The sequence below is a fragment of the Glycine max genome, chromosome 10, assembly GCF_000004515.6.
Source record: "Glycine max cultivar Williams 82 chromosome 10, Glycine_max_v4.0, whole genome shotgun sequence".
NCBI lineage: Eukaryota > Viridiplantae > Streptophyta > Magnoliopsida > Fabales > Fabaceae > Glycine > Glycine max.
In genome coordinates this window covers 38,622,818-38,640,759 of record NC_038246.2, presented here as the reverse complement: position 1 = coordinate 38,640,759, position 17,942 = coordinate 38,622,818, and the positions used below count along the sequence as shown (strand labels likewise).

Genomic DNA, 17,942 nt, shown 5'->3' with positions numbered 1-17,942 from the left:
ACTGTTGTGCGTGTATCCCGACATGATCATGCTCTTTCTGTAACATCCTAAAAATAATCCAATAATTATTTAAATAAAGATACCTAAATATATCTTTTAGTAAAGGAAAAGATAGATTAAATTATTTTAATATATTATATTCTTATTTTTATTTTAAAAAGATGTTAGTATAATAATATATTAGATTGGTTAAAAATAATAGAAATAATACATAAAGAAATATCAGTTAAACAAATTTCAAAATACTTACAATTCTTATATAAGGGTAAACAATTCTTTCTCTTAGAATCACACACATAAACGATCTCTCTTGGTATTAGTGGATTGCTCAAGGACGGAGAAAAAGAAAGAAAGCGGAGAAATTATTTCAACACAATTGGTAGAGGAGAAGAAGAATAGCGAAGAACACAAATTTCTTGCTTCAAGAGATGAGTAAAATAACTTTTTTTAAACCTCCATGGTGTGAATTCTTGAGAATGTGATTTCTTAATTTATATATATATATATATATATATATATATATATTAACATTATCCAAAGGACTTTATCATTGAATTAATGAATATATAATTTAACCTTTAGGATTAGGATCAATTTGTATGTGTGTTATGTTCTAGCCATTGTAAATATTATATGCCTTAGTTATTATATTATGTATATAATTGTTGTTATATATGTGGTTTTATATTATTAATTGATTCTATTATTGTTGTGGTGTGATGTTGAGAATTATTATTGGATGCATGAAATTAGAGAATTTGTCGGTAGTTTTTTTTTAGAATGATATTCTTGTAATTTTGTGAGTTGATCATCATCTTCTGGGAATGGATGATGATATATATTTTATTATGAGATTATAATATTAGATACCTCTATCTAGGATGAGAATGATACTTTTTTATAGATACCCCATCTGGGATGAGAAAAAGATTATGAATACATCTATCTACGATGGGAAGACAGTGAGACGCCATTGCATGAAATATGAACTCATAGACCCTTTGAAGAATATGATATCTACATTGGTTCTTGGAACCAAAGAATTGAGTCTTGTGATTCTGAGAATCACTAAGTTGTGTTTGTTATATTTATTTAGATGCAATGAGGTGTTGTTATTTATTTAAATATTTTATTTATTCAGAATGTCATGAATTGAGATTGTTTTAATATGATTTTTAATGGAGTGCGTGTGTACATATATAATCTTATTTTAAATTTATTGTGGATACCATGGTTGATTTTTCGGATTACCCCGCCAGCTAAAAACAACACTATTAGTGAACTCCTTTTAGTTGTTTTATTCACTGAGATTATCATCTCATAGTGTTATTTTCAAAGCACAAGAAAGAAGTTGCTGAGTTTGAGGAGACTTGAAGATATAGTTTTTTTAGTTACATTTATTTTAGCTTAGTTAATACTTCAAAATAAGACGTTGGATGCGACTACTTTCGCTATATTTTTAGCATTAATTTAGTTTAGATGTCCATGTTTTCAGGATAATGTTTTCTTTTTGTAAAACTCGTTTATTTGACTTGTTTTATTATACATGAGGTATTTTTAGACTATTATAATTTTGAGATTTTGTATTCGTTTTAGTATATTTTATTACGGCTTGTTATTGTAACGAAAGACGTTACACTTTTTATTTGCCAAGCTTGTCGAGGGCGTGACTCCCTTGACATCTCCTGAACCTGGAAGTTGTTGTAAGGGTGATAGTTGAGTCCAACCTTTGGATACATCGCTACAATAAAAAGTGTAACGTCTTTCGCTACAATAAAAGGGTGATCATTCTCAACGATGTGTCACTAACACACTTATCACCTATTAGGGTCCAACCTCTGCCACCAATCCTCCAAAGTCTTGATGGTTTTATAAATTTATGGGGATGATAGTTGAGAATGATCATCACAGATGGATACATCGTGTACCAATTCCCAAGCTCCCAACTCAAAAAACATAGTCTCGGAGCTCATTAGGAATAACAAAGTGAGACCTGTGACTTATTCGCGCTAAATGAGTGCACCAAATGCTGGATAGTCACCACTCGTTAATTCCCCCAGGTTCTTCGAACCTCTTTACCCACTATACCTTAGTGTACCTTTGTCCATCATCTACTCTCTCAACGTAATCTCACTTTTTCACAGAAGAAAAATAGAACCATCGATTCTTTACTCTCTATCCAATCCTCTTAACTTCTACCACTGCATCGTGTATGTAGCCCCGCCGTGCATCAACAAACTCGTACAAACAAACAAACAAGAAAGAAAGACGAGGCTTAGACCTACGTACTACTCTTAGGGAACCCATTGTGGCCCTTTAAGCAGTATAAACCACTTGTCACACAAAATAATCGAACAACATAACGACTATGATTACAACCATCTAACAATTATAACAAACAAGTTGTTGAGGGTCAAACACCTGCGAACCCAAACCACAATGTGTACAGATAAAATAACAATATACAAATGTATATAACAAAATATAAATTCGCATGCCACAAATATAATTTGCCGAAGTTCACACTCTGTTGGTCTTACCATTTGCCAATAATAATAATAATTATACATGCATGCATCTCAGTAATTTTATCAATAGAGAATCATCACAATTTCCAAAATAGGCATTAGTCATAAGATCTTGCAGTTTATCTCAACAATAATATAACAGTTAAATCAACCGTTCCAAAAAATAAATATTTCTAAGGTAACTTATGCAGAGGCATGGATCCTAATGTTGAGCTGTCTATTGCTTGGAATTACTCTATCGTTCATTTTTTTACAAAGTTTCACTCCTAATTTATTTTTAATGTTCTAGGTGTTCTAGGAATCAGATTTTCTTGAATCTTATATGTTATCCTACATTTTCGCACCTAACAAACTCATTTTTAAGGCCAACACTTTAAGAAAAATAGCCCATACAACTATAATAATCAATTCAATTTCGTGACAGATTTTTTATTCTACAAAATGTCCTTGAACTTGTTTTTTTCGTAAAATTTGTTAAACTCCAATTTAAGTGAAATTTAAGGCTAATCCTAAGTTTTAACACCCAAATAATTCATTTTTAACCTTAAAATTTCTAGAAAAACAAGATATCCTTGAGTTCCAGCCAAGGTAGTAGCTACAAATATTTGAACATAAAAAAACATGCAATGAAGCCTACCTTCCAAAGACATCAAGGTTAAGGTTCAAGAAGTGGAAAGACCCCTCTTACCTCAAATGAAGTTACACAAAATGACTCAATTGAACAAGGGATCAGGTCCTTGATGTCTCAAACTTCTAAGAATGAAAATGAAATTTGGAACCATGAATGAGAAGCTTGCACAAATTTGGTAAGGAAAACAAGAAGAAAAAAAGATTAAGAGCTCTTTACCAAAACTTTGATGGAAGAAACCTCAAGAGCACTTGTATGAAGGTTGAAAAAAAAGAAAGAAATGGGCTTCTCTCTCCCTTGGCTGAGCTCATGAGAAATGAGGGAGAAAAGCCTCAAAAACATGCTTTTAAAAGACTTATGAAGATAAGGTCTAAGGCTTTTGTCCAAAAGAAATTTGATTAAGCCTAATTGACAAGCTTAATTGACGGCATGAATGACTACTTGGCCGGCGGCCATGGTGAACATGCCAAGCAATGCCTTTTATGGGTGTTATTGTTTTTGAAATTTTTGCCAAAATGGCTAGAGTAGACATAAGCGAAAATGGTAAAAATTGTTTTTTGCCAAAACTAGTAAATCTTATCTTAAACGTCTAGATTAATGTGATAACTTCTTAAATTATTGTGTTAATCTCCCTAAGGATACTTGTACTTAGAGTAAACCTCACATAAAGACAAATTACATTAGTTCAAACAGTTTCTATTTCTCTATTTAGTTTCACCAAACTAATCTCACACACACACACACACACACACACACACACACATATATATATATATATATATATATATATATATATATATATATATATATATATAATAAGCACGGAAATAAGAATTAAAAACATATAATCACTGTAATTAAATACATGCATGCACAAATGACACAATACAACATTTCTTCTATCAACTTGAGATGTATTTTTTGTTAGGGTGTTACAAAAGACAAATCTTGTTTGGCAAAATCATCTACCATATTATTCACTTCTCTAAAGATATGGCTACAAGTGACCACCCTACCTTCCTGGATGAGACCAATAGCTTCCATTGCAATAGGAGAGCAGGATGGTTAGAGTTGCACGCTTCATTAATAATCTCCAATACAAGCAAGGAATTTGATTCAACAATGACTCTATCTAAAATACTCTTATTCTTCATAATACGGAGGCCATGAAGAATTGCCATCAGTTCAACTCGCAACATTGAACAGTTGCCCAATCTACACAAAATGGCTCCAATAAAAGCTCTAAAATGATTATGAATAACCCCTTCACAAGAAGCTTCACCACGGTCAGCACTGTGCCATCACAACTTAGAACTAGAAATCATTCCGGGGGAGGGATCCATCGAATAATAGAGTTCCTAGGTTGATTAAGGCTAGTAGCTAAATGTGAAGACCCATCACCATTACCGACAATCTCCAACGCTCGAGCCTTAACCTCATTTGCAACACTCCTAGTTGTCCCTTCTATACTCTAAAACACCAGTTTATTTCGTCTATGCCAAATAGCATCAAGAGCTACCACAAATAATGTATTCCAATAACTTATTGTTGTTGAATTCTTGGTTACGTTGCTAAAGAATCAATTTCCAAACTCCCCATCAAAGAAGCCAGTGGGACCTTTCCCCTCCGTAATTTTCCTCCACACCTCACACACCTTGACACAACTACATAAAGCATGACTTACATCTTCTTCCTCCAAGCAGAGAGGACAGGTAGGATCAACAACCATCCTTTTCCTGACCCTATTAGCATTGGTGAGCAAGCTATTATGGGCCACCCTATAGAGTAATGTCCTGATTCTCTCGGGGCCCTTCCAATGCCACAACTATTTTAAAATTTAAAAATTAACAAAATACTAAGGTTTCTAACAAAAAAATAAACAAGAATAAAAATAATACATTTCGAAAACATAAAGGACTAAAATAAAACTTTTAAAACTTAATGTACTAAAAGTATAATAATTACAAAATATAATGAACCAAAAATAACATTGAACTTAATTTTTATGATCCATAACTTTTATATTTGTGTGCTTCAGAAAAGTAATAAAATAAGCTAATATGGTTTTAGCTATCAAAGTTACAACGTTGTGATATAGATTTTAACACCAGATATTATGATTTTGATAGCTAAAATCATATTGACAGATACTTAATTTGATAGTAAAAAAAATAGATTGATTTTGTTATTTTTTATGGAATTTATTTTGTTCACTTTTATGGTGTACTAGATAGTACTTTAGTTTGTGTAATATATAGGAAAAATTATTTATAAAAATAATTTTTACAACAAACAAATAAATATTCAAAAATATATAAATTGTGTTACAATTAAAATATGTAATAATTAAACATTTTTAAACATATAAATTATATTTTAGATTTATTATAATTAATTTACATTGTAATATAAGGTCATTTTTAATTAATGATATTTTTTAAAAAAATAAATAAATTTAAGAAATAAATATGAAAATATAGACAAAGAGAAATAAGAGGTTGAGAAAAAATATCTCTTACAACACGATGAGTCAAGGTTAACCAAAGAGATTAAAATAAAATTAAGACTTTTAACTTTATGATTGACCTTAGTTCATTTGGTACAGCAATCAATGAGAGTTAATTTTAGCGGAAGAGAGTAATTTCTCAGGTGATAAATTGAGACTTTTAACTTGATGATCGACCTTAGTTCAATTGAAAAAACAATCAATGAGAGTTAACTTTAGTGGAAGAGATTAATTTCTCACAACATGATAAATTAAGGTTCGACATTTTGCTAGAAGAGATATTTATTGTGTCTTGAATATGATTATCTTTAAACGATGAGATATGTGAGAAACCAAAAACTTTAGTAACTTGTGGAAACATTTTGATTAATTTTACATAGAAATTCAAATTAAAACAAAAAATAAAAATTCAAAAATGACTATATTATCATGCATGTAATGAGAAACAAACCCACCCATTTGAACCACCAACCAAGATCATAAGTGTGCGTAAGGTTATCTTATAAGCTTTTTTTTTAGAAGAACAACTTTTTTTAAATAAACTTAAATTTAATGTTAACATATGTACTCTTTATGAGTTCTTTTCCAAAATAATATGAAACTAACTTCTTAAATAACTTGTTATTTTGATGTAAAAAATGTTGTTTTTAAATAGTGGTTCAATATTATTATTATTTATTATTGTGAAATATGATTAATTTTTGCGAAAAATATAACTGACTATTTAATAAATTTTTTTCTCTCAAATCACAAATTTTCAATTATTAATTAGACTTGATTTGAGAGACTATTTAAAAATATTGAGTCTACTGTCAACTTCGTACCAATGATATTTTGGTCTTTCAACATTATTATTACTACTAATTTTAATTTTTTTAAACATTGCTGTTATTATTAGACTGATGTTCGAATCAGCATGAGTCAAATAATAAAACAACAGCAATAATCAATAAAAGGAAAGTGTTAGACTAGGATCTATTACTATTTCTCATAAACAGTAAAGGTACTGTTCCATGTACTTTTTTAAAGCTGTGTAGGTGCGTTTCATATACTCCATTTTTAAATTTTTGCACATAGCATTACCATGATATTTTTGGTTCAAGTTAACGTTTTTTCGTTTTTGGTATTCATAAGTTTAGTTTTCGTAAGTCAGTAATTTTTCAGTTTTGATTTTTGTAAATTTTTTTTTTGCTTATTATAAATTCTTATAAGTTATAAGTTTGTACGTTTTTTAATTATAATCCTTTTAAGATTTTAATTTTTTTTATTTTATAGTTTCCATAAGTTCTTGTTTTTAAAAATTAAAATTAAAAAACATAAACTTATAAGCATTAAAAATAAACAAAATATCTTATAATAATAAAAATTAGAAAAGTACAAACTTAAAAAAATGAAGTTGAATAATTTTTTTATATAAATTAAATTAAAAGAAAATACAATTTAAATGAAATAAAAATATATTTAAACCTAATTTTAATCGAAATGCTGGGAATCCTAGTGGTGAAATTATTGTCCAGTGTCTAAAATAACTCCTATTCCTACGAGGGCATGCTGCCAAAACGCTAGTTGCTAGCGCAGCTTGCGGAAACTGATTCATAGAGCGGACGCTAGACTCTATTTTACATAAAATAATAAAAACAAAAATATATTCATATCTTAAAAAAAAGAATTTTATTCAGTTATTGATATGATAATTTTATTAGTGAATAATTTATAAATATTTTTTTAACCTTAAAGTCTGTCATATTTCTGATGAATTTCTGGGATTCAATTCCCTTAAATTTGCAGTAAATTATAAAAAAAAAAAAGAAGAAAGCTAACGCAGTAATTCTGGCTGGGGCTCTTTGTTTAGGCAAAGCGGTGGGCGGTGTCATAATGTTACCATTGTTGTTAACGAAACGGCCATTTGTTCTTTGGCCTCCTATTATCTACCCTACACGTGTCCTTCATCTTTCAAGCAAAACGCTGCCGTTTTGTAATAATACGCCTAACTCGCTATTTTACCTTGGTTCGACGATCGACGTTGACGTGCACGAGCCTATTCAGTTCATTGGGTTTTCCAAAGTCAGATGCAGTTCAACTGCTCTCCGGAGCAGGGCAATATTGTCAACTTGAATAATGCACTTTAATGCCAAATTATTTACGTGTAATGTTTTGTTTTGTTTTATATAGACTTCAATACTAAATTGATATTTTTTAAAATATCCATATGTTATGATTATGATTTGATTGGAAAAAATATATTAATAAAATATATGATATATATATATATATATAAAGTTTAATAATTATGCTTCTCAGTATAAAAAAGTTATAAAATATTACTCAATCATAAATTATAATTTATAAGACTTTTAATGTAATTATATAAAATTCATCAAACTTATAATAACTTATGATTGAATAGTTAGTCTAGAACTATTTTTCTTGATACAAATGTTCAGATATTATAAATTATTATTATTACTTTTGGTTTGCCATAGTATCAATAAAATTTAAATTTAAGATCTCTTGTATAAATTACCAGAATCTCTTATCATTGGGCAGAATCCTAGTAAATTATTTCTAGATTGTATCATACTGTGTTTGTCTTCAGATGTGTTGCATTTAATTTGACTTATTCCTAGTGTAAGCTTTAAGAAATTAGAGTTATATGATATATTTTTTCTTTTAAAATAATAATAACGAATCACAAATCAAATCAGGTAACTACATACAATTTGTGATATAAAGTTTTTTGGTGAAAATTTGTGATATCAATTAATTTGAGGTTGAGTTCAATTGTTATTATTAGTACAAAAGATTTTATATTTTCTTGGAAAAAATTATATATTTAATTAATTATCTCAAATATAGTTTTAAGATAATTAAATTACTTTTAAAAAAGATAGTTATTATAAAAATTAATTATGTTTCTATTATATGTTGTAATTTATAATTTATGATTAAATGATAGATATGTTCATTTTAGTTAATTTCTTTTATTTTTAAAAAATATTCTTAACAAAAATAACATATCATTGTCTTTTTCTTTTATCTCGTCTCCAACATTTTTGAGATTCAGAGTAAAAATTAAAAAAGAGACCCTAAATAATAGAAATGTATTTTATAAATAATTAATCGACAAAAAAATTATAAATTCAACAATAAAAAAATAATACATAAAACTCTTATATATTAAAAAGTTCACGTGAAGTTAATAAATTATTTTAATATAAATTTTTAAAAGTTTTGAAATCCTTTAGAATAAGATATCTGAGCCATTGATTACCTTATGCATGTAATACGCGTGCATATGATTTGATTAATATGTTCAACTATTAGTGTTTATTTTTTTGGGTAACTTACGTGTATGAAAAGGGAGGGAAAAAAGCATTAATGATGACGTAAAACGAAGTTACAGTTTTAACGTCCATATAAGTTAGAATGGTATTTTAGTAATTTGAATAGAAACCTCCACCAGGTCGCAGAGATGCGGACGCCATTTGAACGTTCTTACGAATGAAAAATACTGTATCTCAATGCAAAAATAAAATAAAATATTATTTAACAATTTTAAATTAAAAAGAAGGGGAAAAGCAAAGAAACAAAAACAAGGCAAAAACCTGAGTTGCGGAGGAAAGAAACATAATCTGGAATTCGAGAAGCTAATCAATCGTTTGCGGTTGCTTTGTTCCTCCTCTCGCAGGTATCACAATCCTTATCTTCTCCGTCCCTTTCTCTATTTGCCCCTAGTTCTTTTTTCTTTTCCTTAGAAGATTCCACTTCAACTCTACCTCTTCTCGCGTTTCAATTCCAATAAATATCTAATTGGGTCTTTATCTTTTCAATTATTGCTGCGGGTTTGATTCATGTGATTTTCTTTTCCTTTTTTCTCTCCTTAATTTTACTCTTCTGCAGGGAAGGTTTTTTTCTCTCTACCTGCTGAAGGTAAATGATGCCTAATAATTATTGATTATTTTTTCCATGTTTCTATTGATCGGCACGGTTTTGCGTGTCTGGCACAATCCTGGTCAATTTATGAGGGAACATATTGTGGGATCTCTTGTAGTTAATTTCGTCCCTGTTATTTTTTGGTTTATTGGTGAATCAGATCCGTGGTGGGGTAATTTATGAATGCTGCTATTTCCCTACCTCTTTGCTATACCCCTTTTAGGGTTGAGTTGGAAAGGGGAAACCTTTGTAGAAGAATCACGCAATTTATAACAATATATATGATTTGATATTATTTTGTTGTTTGTGAAGGTTTTAAATTTTTTTTTTTGGCCCTTGACTTGAATGGGGTTCTAATATATTGCTTTCTTTTTGTTATCTATTTGTGTGTGAGAGCAGATGGTTAGGGGAGGAAGGTTTAGCGGCAAACGCAATTTCAGGAAAAGGGTTCGGTCAAAGGAGGGAGGTTCTGATGATTCGGATGAGGACTATGTGGTTTCAGATGAAGGTAGAGAGGCATCTGACTATTACTGCTCCTCCTTAGATGGATGCGCATCAGAGGAGGGTTTTGATAGTTTTATGGAAGAAGAGGAGGAGCAATTTCGAAGAGTGAGGAGTATCAATAGATCCAAGTCAAAAAAGGGCATTGCTGGTCGGCGGAAAAATGGCAGTAAAAGCTCACACAGGAGGGGAAGGATTACATATGCAGAAGAAGAAGACGTAGAAGAGGAGGAGGAGGAGGAGGAAGAGTTTGAAGACGAAGAGGAAGAGGACGAGGACGAGGAAGAATACAAAGAGGAGGAGGAGGAGGAGGAAAGTCAAGAAGCGAGGAATTTCAAAAGGTCAAAGGCCAAAAATGGTGTTTGTGGTAAGAAAAAACGTGCAGGTAAAATCTCCCCAAAGAGGGGAAGGAAAATACGTGCAGAACAATTGGAAGAAGAGGAGGAGGAGGAAGAAGAGGAGAAACAGGTGGAGGAAGAGGAGGAGGAGAAGGTGGAGAGAAGTGGAGCTGAGGAAGAAGAACCGGAGGGAGATAGAGATGGAGAGGATGAAGATTTTGAATATGATGATGAGGATGATGAATTTTTGCCAGAGGAAGAAGAATATTCAGATGAGGAAGAAATGGGGGGGAGAAACAAGAAAAACGAGGGCGTGAAAATGGAGAAGAAGGTTTTGCAGAAGAAAAGGGCCTCTGTGGTTTCTACCAGGGGTCGGAAAAGGCGGAGTTCTAGAGCATCAAAGAAACCCTTGGGAAACAAAAGAAGAAAGAATGGGAGGTTAAGGAAGAAAGAAAAGTGTGAAGATGAGGATAATTTTATGGATAATGGCACAACCATCGGGACAACGACTGGGAGAAAGCGGGGCCAGAAGAGAAGAAGGGTGCTTCTTTCAGATTCAGATTATGCATCTTCTGGATCATCTGATTTTGAGTTTACCATATCTGAAGAAGAGAGAGAACAGGTGAGAGAAGCCAAGAGATTGTGTGGAAATTTGAGAAATAACTTGAGGAGTTCATCCCATCCAATAAATAAAGAGGCTGGTGTCCATGAGGATCAACATCGACAGCGCAAGCCTCCAGCTCGGAAGGGTAAGGAAAAGATAGAAGAACCTCAGGGAAGAAAGGGTAAGGAAAAGGTGGAGGATTTAAAAAGTGAGAAGGGAAAGCAAACATGTGGAATTTGTCTATCTGAAGAAGATAAAAGAAGAGTAAGGGGAGTACTAAATTGTTGCACTCACTTCTTTTGTTTTGCTTGCATTATGGAGTGGGCAAAGGTGGAATCTCGCTGCCCTTTGTGTAAACAGAGATTCAAAACAATCAGCAAGCCTGCACGGTCAACGACAGGGATTGATTTAAGAGAAGTGGTGATACAAGTTCCAGAACGTGACCAGGTATTTGAATTATTCCTCAGCTTTTGCATTTTCTTCAATTTATTGCCTCCTAATGAATAATACATTTTGATTTCATGTGCAGGTTTATCAGCCCTCTGAAGAAGAACTAAGGAGCTATATTGATCCATATGAATATGTTATGTGTTCAGAGTGTCATCAAGGTGGAGATGATGGCCTCATGCTACTCTGTGATATCTGTGATTCCCCTGCACACACATATTGTGTTGGTTTGGGGCGGGAAGTTCCTGAAGGTAATTGGTATTGTGATGGATGTAGACCAGTTGCTTTGGGATCTTCAAGCTCCCAAGTTCAAGAAGGTGTGGCTGATCCAAGGGTATCGGTCCAGAGCCATCCTATTAGACCACCCCCTGCTCTACATGTACGAGAAAGTATAGACCTCAACTTGATTTCATCACCCCGTGCGGCTTTTAATCAAGGTTTTGGGCATCTTCCTTCTTCAAGATTTAGTGGCAGAAGTGTTGAAGGAGCTTCTCCCGTATCTGGAGGGGCACCAACTTTATCAGAGAGACGCTGGATACACCGTCAGATTCAACAACTACTTTCAATAGATAGGATGGCTTCTTCACCTGGCAGAACCAATGGTGTTTCAGCTACCAGTTCAACTAGTAACTTATATAGCTCTCAAATTGATCAAAGTAGGGGAACTGCCACCCTGCATGCAAGGACACAGGATGTGGGAACATCATACCACACATTTTTTGACGAGAGATTATGCAACAATTCCTCTCCATTAATGCAGAATGGGGCATTATGGCCTGGACTTATGGGGACAACCCCAGTACCAGATTGTGAACTAGCTCATCAGTTCAGTAGATCAAACATTGTTCCTGATAGTGGCTTATCCCCTGCTATCAGAGAAGAAAGTAACTTTCACATTGCAAAGGAGCAATTGCAGTCAATGGTTAAAAGCCACTTGAAGAACTTGTCTCAAAATATTGATTTAGGTAAGTATTGTTTTTCTTCTACCAGTTACAGATTTTGTTTTTTCTACCACTTCTTTTTTCATTCATCATACGGGGAGGGAGGGATTTTTGCGACATTTGGGACTCAAAACACATAAAGTGGGTCCTTCCCCAACCTTTAGAGACACGGTACATGTCTATGAAACCACAAGGCCCGGATCATTACAAAAATTGAGGACAGGCTTTCTTGTCTGTGAAGAGAACCTTCGTAGAGGTACCTGTGCGTTAATCCTTTTCTAATCAAGCCTTGGAATAATTTTCCAACATGATATCTAATAGGGAAATTGCATCATGGTTCCATTGAAGTGTTTTTTGCTCATTTTACTGCAGTCATAAAAAAAATTCAAAATGCCTTTTATCTTTTTTATTCAGGCCACAATACTATCAAGGATATCGCAAGGAGTTCTATGCACACCATACTAGCAGCTTGTGATCTTGAGCACCTGAAGAGTGAAGTTTGCACTGTGCCTCCTCCATCTGCCTGTCCGCATATGGAGCTAATAGCTAGTGGGCAAACGAGTCTGATTAAAGGTTGCTGCTCATCTTGCTTTGATTCTTTTGTAGGAGATGTGGTGAAGAGGGTTTTGGACACAAGAGTTTCGTCACAGTGGTTACGATTAGGTCTTTAGGGATAAAATCATTGTAATGTGTCCAAAGACACACCTTTTTTGTTAGTTCAGAAAGACAAGAACATTTCATTTACTTGTTTATACATATCATCATATGAATATGATTTCACTAAACAGAAAGGCTGCTGCTTCTAACATTTTATTTGTTTAATTGATACGACTGGTCAACAATATACCCTTCAGAGTCTTGCTTGGTTGAATGAAAAATGGAAATGTGAAAAAATTAAAATGGAAATCATTTACACGTGTTTGGTTAAACAAATATACGAAATAAGCTATATATATTATATGTTTTTAAATTTTGAATCTTGTTAAAAATTATTTGTAATTCGTCTTCTATTCACATTCCGTCTGCTTATTTAACTAAGTGAGAACCATAACTAACTGTATTTGAAGGTTAAGAGGAAACGGCCTCTTAGATAGGTGAAAGAAACCGATACTAAAAATTATTTAACATGCACCTTAGCTAGCTAAAAGAAACTAATTCTGGTTCAGACATTGTGTTTACACACTGGCTGAAGCCTTTTTGTTGGTCTCGACTGCAGAAGTGGATTATTTTTCCTTAATTTACACGATTTCCTTTCAAACTGTCCAAATATATATAACTGCTTTCATGTCACCCCACAGGAAAAAATATTACCTATACTTAAGCGTTACTTCCTATTTTATTTTTTTATCGTTATACTAGCGGCGCGCAGATTTTGTGCCTTGTGTGTCGGTCATTATATTCAAATTCTTTAAATATTTTGTTGAATAAATAGTTATTTTTGTGTTTGGATGTGCACTATCGCTGAGAAGTTTGTCCCTGGAAATAAAAAAGAAATATATATATATAAAATTCATCTATTGGTTAATTTTCATATGTTACTGTTAATGAAAAAATCTACACCTAACATATTCTAAAGAATGAATTTATTAGCGCTTTAGACATTTAAGGACAAAAATAATTATTTATCTAAAATATAATTTAATCTTTATCTTTTCTTTTTTAATTGATAAAACATAGCATTACAACAAACACTTAAAAAAAATAAAAAAACAAACATAAGTTAAAATAAATACAATAATAATAATAAATATAATATTAATTAATAATCTTAATTTATCTATAATTCTGAAATTTCTATTGCAAATGACTATTTATCTTATTTTGTTTGATAGAAAGGAAACGCATGATATTGCTGGCACATTTGCCTGCGGTATGTCCGAAGAAGAGGCACGCTGCTGTTTCTTGTGACTTTGAAGAATCACCCAAAAAGAAATAGAAAAAGTTTCAAGCATAATGGGAATACGGGTCAGGAAAGGATTTTTTTTCATTTAAGCTTTATGATCTGAGATTAAAGGAGATGATGAAACTCTTGAACTAAAAACATCAGTTCACATATAACATAAATTACATTCATTTTCTACTACTTATTATTCCACTCTGATCAAATACATAGACAATTTCATCAGGCAAACCATACATAGCAGGTACCGCATATGAATTCGCCCACTACTGAAGCAGCCACCTCCATGAATTTCCTTTATAAATTGTCATCAAGTATGGTGGACAGCAACAGCCCTTGAACAAACTCGCATCTTTTTTCCTTCTCCTCCTTATCCTTAACTGACAAGGTTGATGTCTCCACATTTCTACAGAAAATAGTAGAAACACATTAGAAACTAGGAGATGCTAGGAAGACAATGAAACCCACGCTACTTGATAGCATATTATGCCCTTAGCAAGCATTGTTTTGCAACAGAGTACTAGATTGATTGGGAAGGTGACAATTTATAGAAACATATGAGAAAATAATATGAAAAAAAAAAGATTAAGAGAAAGCAAATAGAGTGTTCAATTGAATAGGCATGAAGCTATAAATAATAAATAAATTCAAACAAATAAAACATGCTAGCATCACATGGTTGGCACAAATGGGAGTGATAAGAAAGAAGAAAATCATCTCAGTGAATTCAATCTTGTAAAATATTTTACAATATTAACAAACAATTTCTAAACTTCTAATACAAGTATAATAAACTAGGTAATTTTGCATGAAAAACAATAGATGGGAACAGTATGTAACCAACCCAAACAGGAATACTTGCAAAGAATTCCATGAAGAGGAAGTGATTTTTTTTAAAAAAAAGAAATAGAAAACTGAAACAGAAATACCTTGTTGACACAGTCTCATCTAAGCATTTTTTAGATGATCTTGTCTCAGTGTGTAAGTGAGGCTGAGAACTGGCATGTTCATTAGCTAAAGGCAATATAAATGATGACAACAGTGGATCTGCATTAGATGAGGACACTATACATGAAGATCCGCCAAAAAGGGATTGCAAATTTCCTTCTCGTAGTTCCTTCCTCAATAAAGATAGTGTTGAATACGATCCACCTTTCCGTGATTTCCTTTTGCGCTGCATGTATTCACTGGTTAAGAAATTCAGCCAAGTAAAAGTTGGGTTTAAATGTAATTTTTTTTTGTGTTGTTTTCAATTTTATTTTGATTATCCTTTTTTAAAATATGCATTTTGGCAACAGCAACATGTCCCATAATAATAATATAATAAAAGAAAACTCAATAAATGCTCAGTTAACCTGCGATTAAGTAAAAAGTTGTGCTAAGCTGCTAATAACCATTTAAGAATTGGCACAGCCAAATTTAACTTCTAATAAAAGGATATCTTAAATATACTCCCATGTTGTAGGGTTATATGTGCTACCATATCAACCCCCACCCTCAATGCACAAACTGGACATACCTGCAAACAGAAATGCTACAATCAGAAAACGATTGTTTTACTTACAAAAAAATGTATCACTTTTTTTTCCAATATGAACATCATAATTTTATTCTCAATAAAAATTTGACTCTTTTTTTTTATCTTAACCCTCCGGTTTTTCAGGGAAAGAGGTTCTGACTAATCCGGAGTTCGTCCAGAGGTAAGTAAAGTCCGACCAAGAATTGTTTCTGCCAAGGATCGAACTCGGATAATACCCGAATGATTCAACCTTAATTTCAACACATTAACCACTTGTGCTCAATCACTTGGTTAATAAAAGTTTGACTCTACCCATAGGAAATAGAGAGGAAAGGTATGTAGAAATGAACAAAAACTTTAAGGCTATGCAAAATTGGTGCATCGATCAGACAGCAAATACCAGAAAACCTTAAAAATTGCATGAAAATGGTAGAAAGGAAAAAGAAAAGTAGTCATACCCCATTTTTTGCCTCCATTGGATGCTCTTCATCAATGTGGCAGCATAATCCAACGATATCAAAATACTCAGAACAAAATGGGCAGAGAAACTCCTCTCTTATATCATCGTCCCCATCATTTTCATCAAAACCCATGAACATGTCTAAATTCACGAAAATCAATATTAGATATTTGAAAATAAACAAACACCAGAACCAGAACAAACCCAAGGGGGCCAAAAAGGCCCTCTTCAGCAAATCCACACAATTTAAAATCACTAAGATAAATTCTAATCCCAGGTTACATAGCTAACCAAGATCTTCACACATCACAAACCCCCCAATTATCATTGCCATCATAATATTAATAATTAATAATCCCGTGCATAGAAAACGAGGCACCAAAAAAGCAGTTTGAGCTGCGCTTTTTAGAGAATATCATTATAATTATGCTTCTGATTTCATAAAATTCCCATTTCCATGCCCAGTATCAATAATCCAAACACATCAAATAACCATAAAAATCACCACCACCACTACCATCATCATCATCAACAACAACAACAATAATAATAATAATAACCATCCGCTGAACAATTTTCCGGAAAATCAAAATTTCACGTTAGGTCCCTTATTTTACCCCCTTTATATACATCGAAACATAAAATCCAACCCCCACACCCTCGCAAGTTGTAAAAAAAATGCTTTTTTTTTTGTCACAGGAACCTCATCCTGAATAGGAGAAGGAGAAAACGAAGAAAAGGTGAAAAATGAATTGAATTGGGGGGAAAGTAGAGAAGGCGAACCTGATCGAGATTGAAGAGCGGATTGGTAGCGCCTGGAAGCGGAAGAGAGTCGAGCACTCCAAGAGGAATCACCGTCCATGGCTGGTCTCTGTTTGTTTACGATCCGATTGTGATCTCGATTAGGGTTTTGGTTTAGAAACCGAAAGTGAGAGAGAGAAAGATGTGTAAGAACAATACAACGATGCCGCTGAGGGGAGGACAGAAGGAGCAAAGAGAAATCCTACTGCATTTTCCTCCTTTCATTTATATCCCCATTTTTTTTATTTTCTTTTTTTCATTTTCTGTTCGTTTCTTTTAATTTAATCTCACTTTTTTTTTCCTTCCATTTACCACGTCAGCGGTAAGAAGGGTCCAAAGTTCAGACTTGAAAGTCCAGCAAGCTCTACGATGGATTGCACTAAAACTCGGGGAGTTGTATGGGCACCAGCATAACCCAATAATTTTTAAAAATCCTCATTTTATCTTTTTGTTATAAGTTGTTCAACGGAACCTTATTTTTTTCCTTGATCTTCATTGTCGTGAGAGTTTTTTGTTCATTGGTGCATTGTTTACAATGATTCATCGCCAAGTGGTGATTGTCGCGATGGTTGGTTTGACCATTAACGACGAAAATAAGTTCTTGATTTGATTTTTTTCACGTAATAGTTACGGATTAATAATCCGTAAGTTATATAAAATTTACGGATTTGTAATTCATAAGTTTTATATAACTCACAGATTGTTAATCCGTTTACTTCTTATGGATTAATAATCCGTAAGAAGCATACGAATTGACAACCAATTCATAAGAAGCATACAAATTGATTGAAAATCCGTAAGCCTCATATGAATTATCAATCCGTAATTTTATTTTA

General features: G+C 32.6%; 2 protein-coding genes across 4 annotated transcripts; one reads left to right on the top strand and one right to left on the bottom strand.

Moving 5' to 3' along the window:
* Window positions 1-9,138: 9,138 nt before the first annotated feature.
* Window positions 9,139-13,211, top strand: LOC100791422 (remodeling and spacing factor 1). 2 transcript variants are annotated; one of them, XM_014763177.2, is made up of 4 exons: window positions 9,139-9,350; window positions 9,995-11,485; window positions 11,568-12,450; window positions 12,841-13,211. In XM_014763177.2, exons 2-4 carry the CDS (start codon window positions 9,995-9,997, stop codon window positions 13,095-13,097), a joined length of 2,631 nt encoding a protein of 876 aa, XP_014618663.2. In that variant the 5' UTR covers window positions 9,139-9,350; the 3' UTR covers window positions 13,098-13,211. The 2 variants fall into 2 exon arrangements, with proteins under 2 accessions (XP_014618663.2, XP_040861673.1); XM_041005739.1 differs by lacking the exon at window positions 9,139-9,350 and adding an exon at window positions 9,402-9,592.
* Window positions 13,212-14,392: 1,181 nt separating this feature from the next.
* LOC100790197 (protein DEHYDRATION-INDUCED 19 homolog 3) lies at window positions 14,393-17,356 on the bottom strand. 2 transcript variants are annotated; one of them, XM_003536004.5, is made up of 5 exons: window positions 17,089-17,356; window positions 16,304-16,446; window positions 15,768-15,845; window positions 15,256-15,506; window positions 14,393-14,732 (listed from the first exon to the last, which is right to left on the bottom strand). In XM_003536004.5, exons 1-5 carry the CDS (start codon window positions 17,165-17,167, stop codon window positions 14,624-14,626), a joined length of 660 nt encoding a protein of 219 aa, XP_003536052.1. In that variant the 5' UTR covers window positions 17,168-17,356; the 3' UTR covers window positions 14,393-14,623. The 2 variants fall into 2 exon arrangements, with proteins under 2 accessions (XP_003536052.1, XP_003536054.1); XM_003536006.5 differs by lacking the exon at window positions 15,768-15,845 and having other exon boundaries at window positions 15,256-15,500; window positions 17,089-17,336.
* Window positions 17,357-17,942: the final 586 nt, after the last annotated feature.

Bases quoted from the DNA above. Each gene is read 5' to 3' on its own strand.
- LOC100791422 (XM_014763177.2), top strand. From the start codon at position 9,995: ATGGTTAGGGGAGGAAGGTTTAGCGGCAAACGCAATTTCAGGAAAAGG. The intron at 11,486-11,567 runs GTATTTGAATTA...TTTCATGTGCAG, and splicing joins AAGTTCCAGAACGTGACCAG to GTTTATCAGCCCTCTGAAGA. The intron at 12,451-12,840 runs GTAAGTATTGTT...TTTTTTATTCAG, and splicing joins GTCTCAAAATATTGATTTAG to GCCACAATACTATCAAGGAT.
- LOC100790197 (XM_003536004.5), bottom strand. From the start codon at position 17,167: ATGGACGGTGATTCCTCTTGGAGTGCTCGACTCTCTTCCGCTTCCAGG. The intron at 16,447-17,088 runs GTTCGCCTTCTC...TCGTGAATTTAG, and splicing joins CGCTCTTCAATCTCGATCAG to ACATGTTCATGGGTTTTGAT. The intron at 15,507-15,767 runs ATATCCTTTTAT...ACCAGTGAATAC, and splicing joins AACATGGGAGTATATTTAAG to ATGCAGCGCAAAAGGAAATC.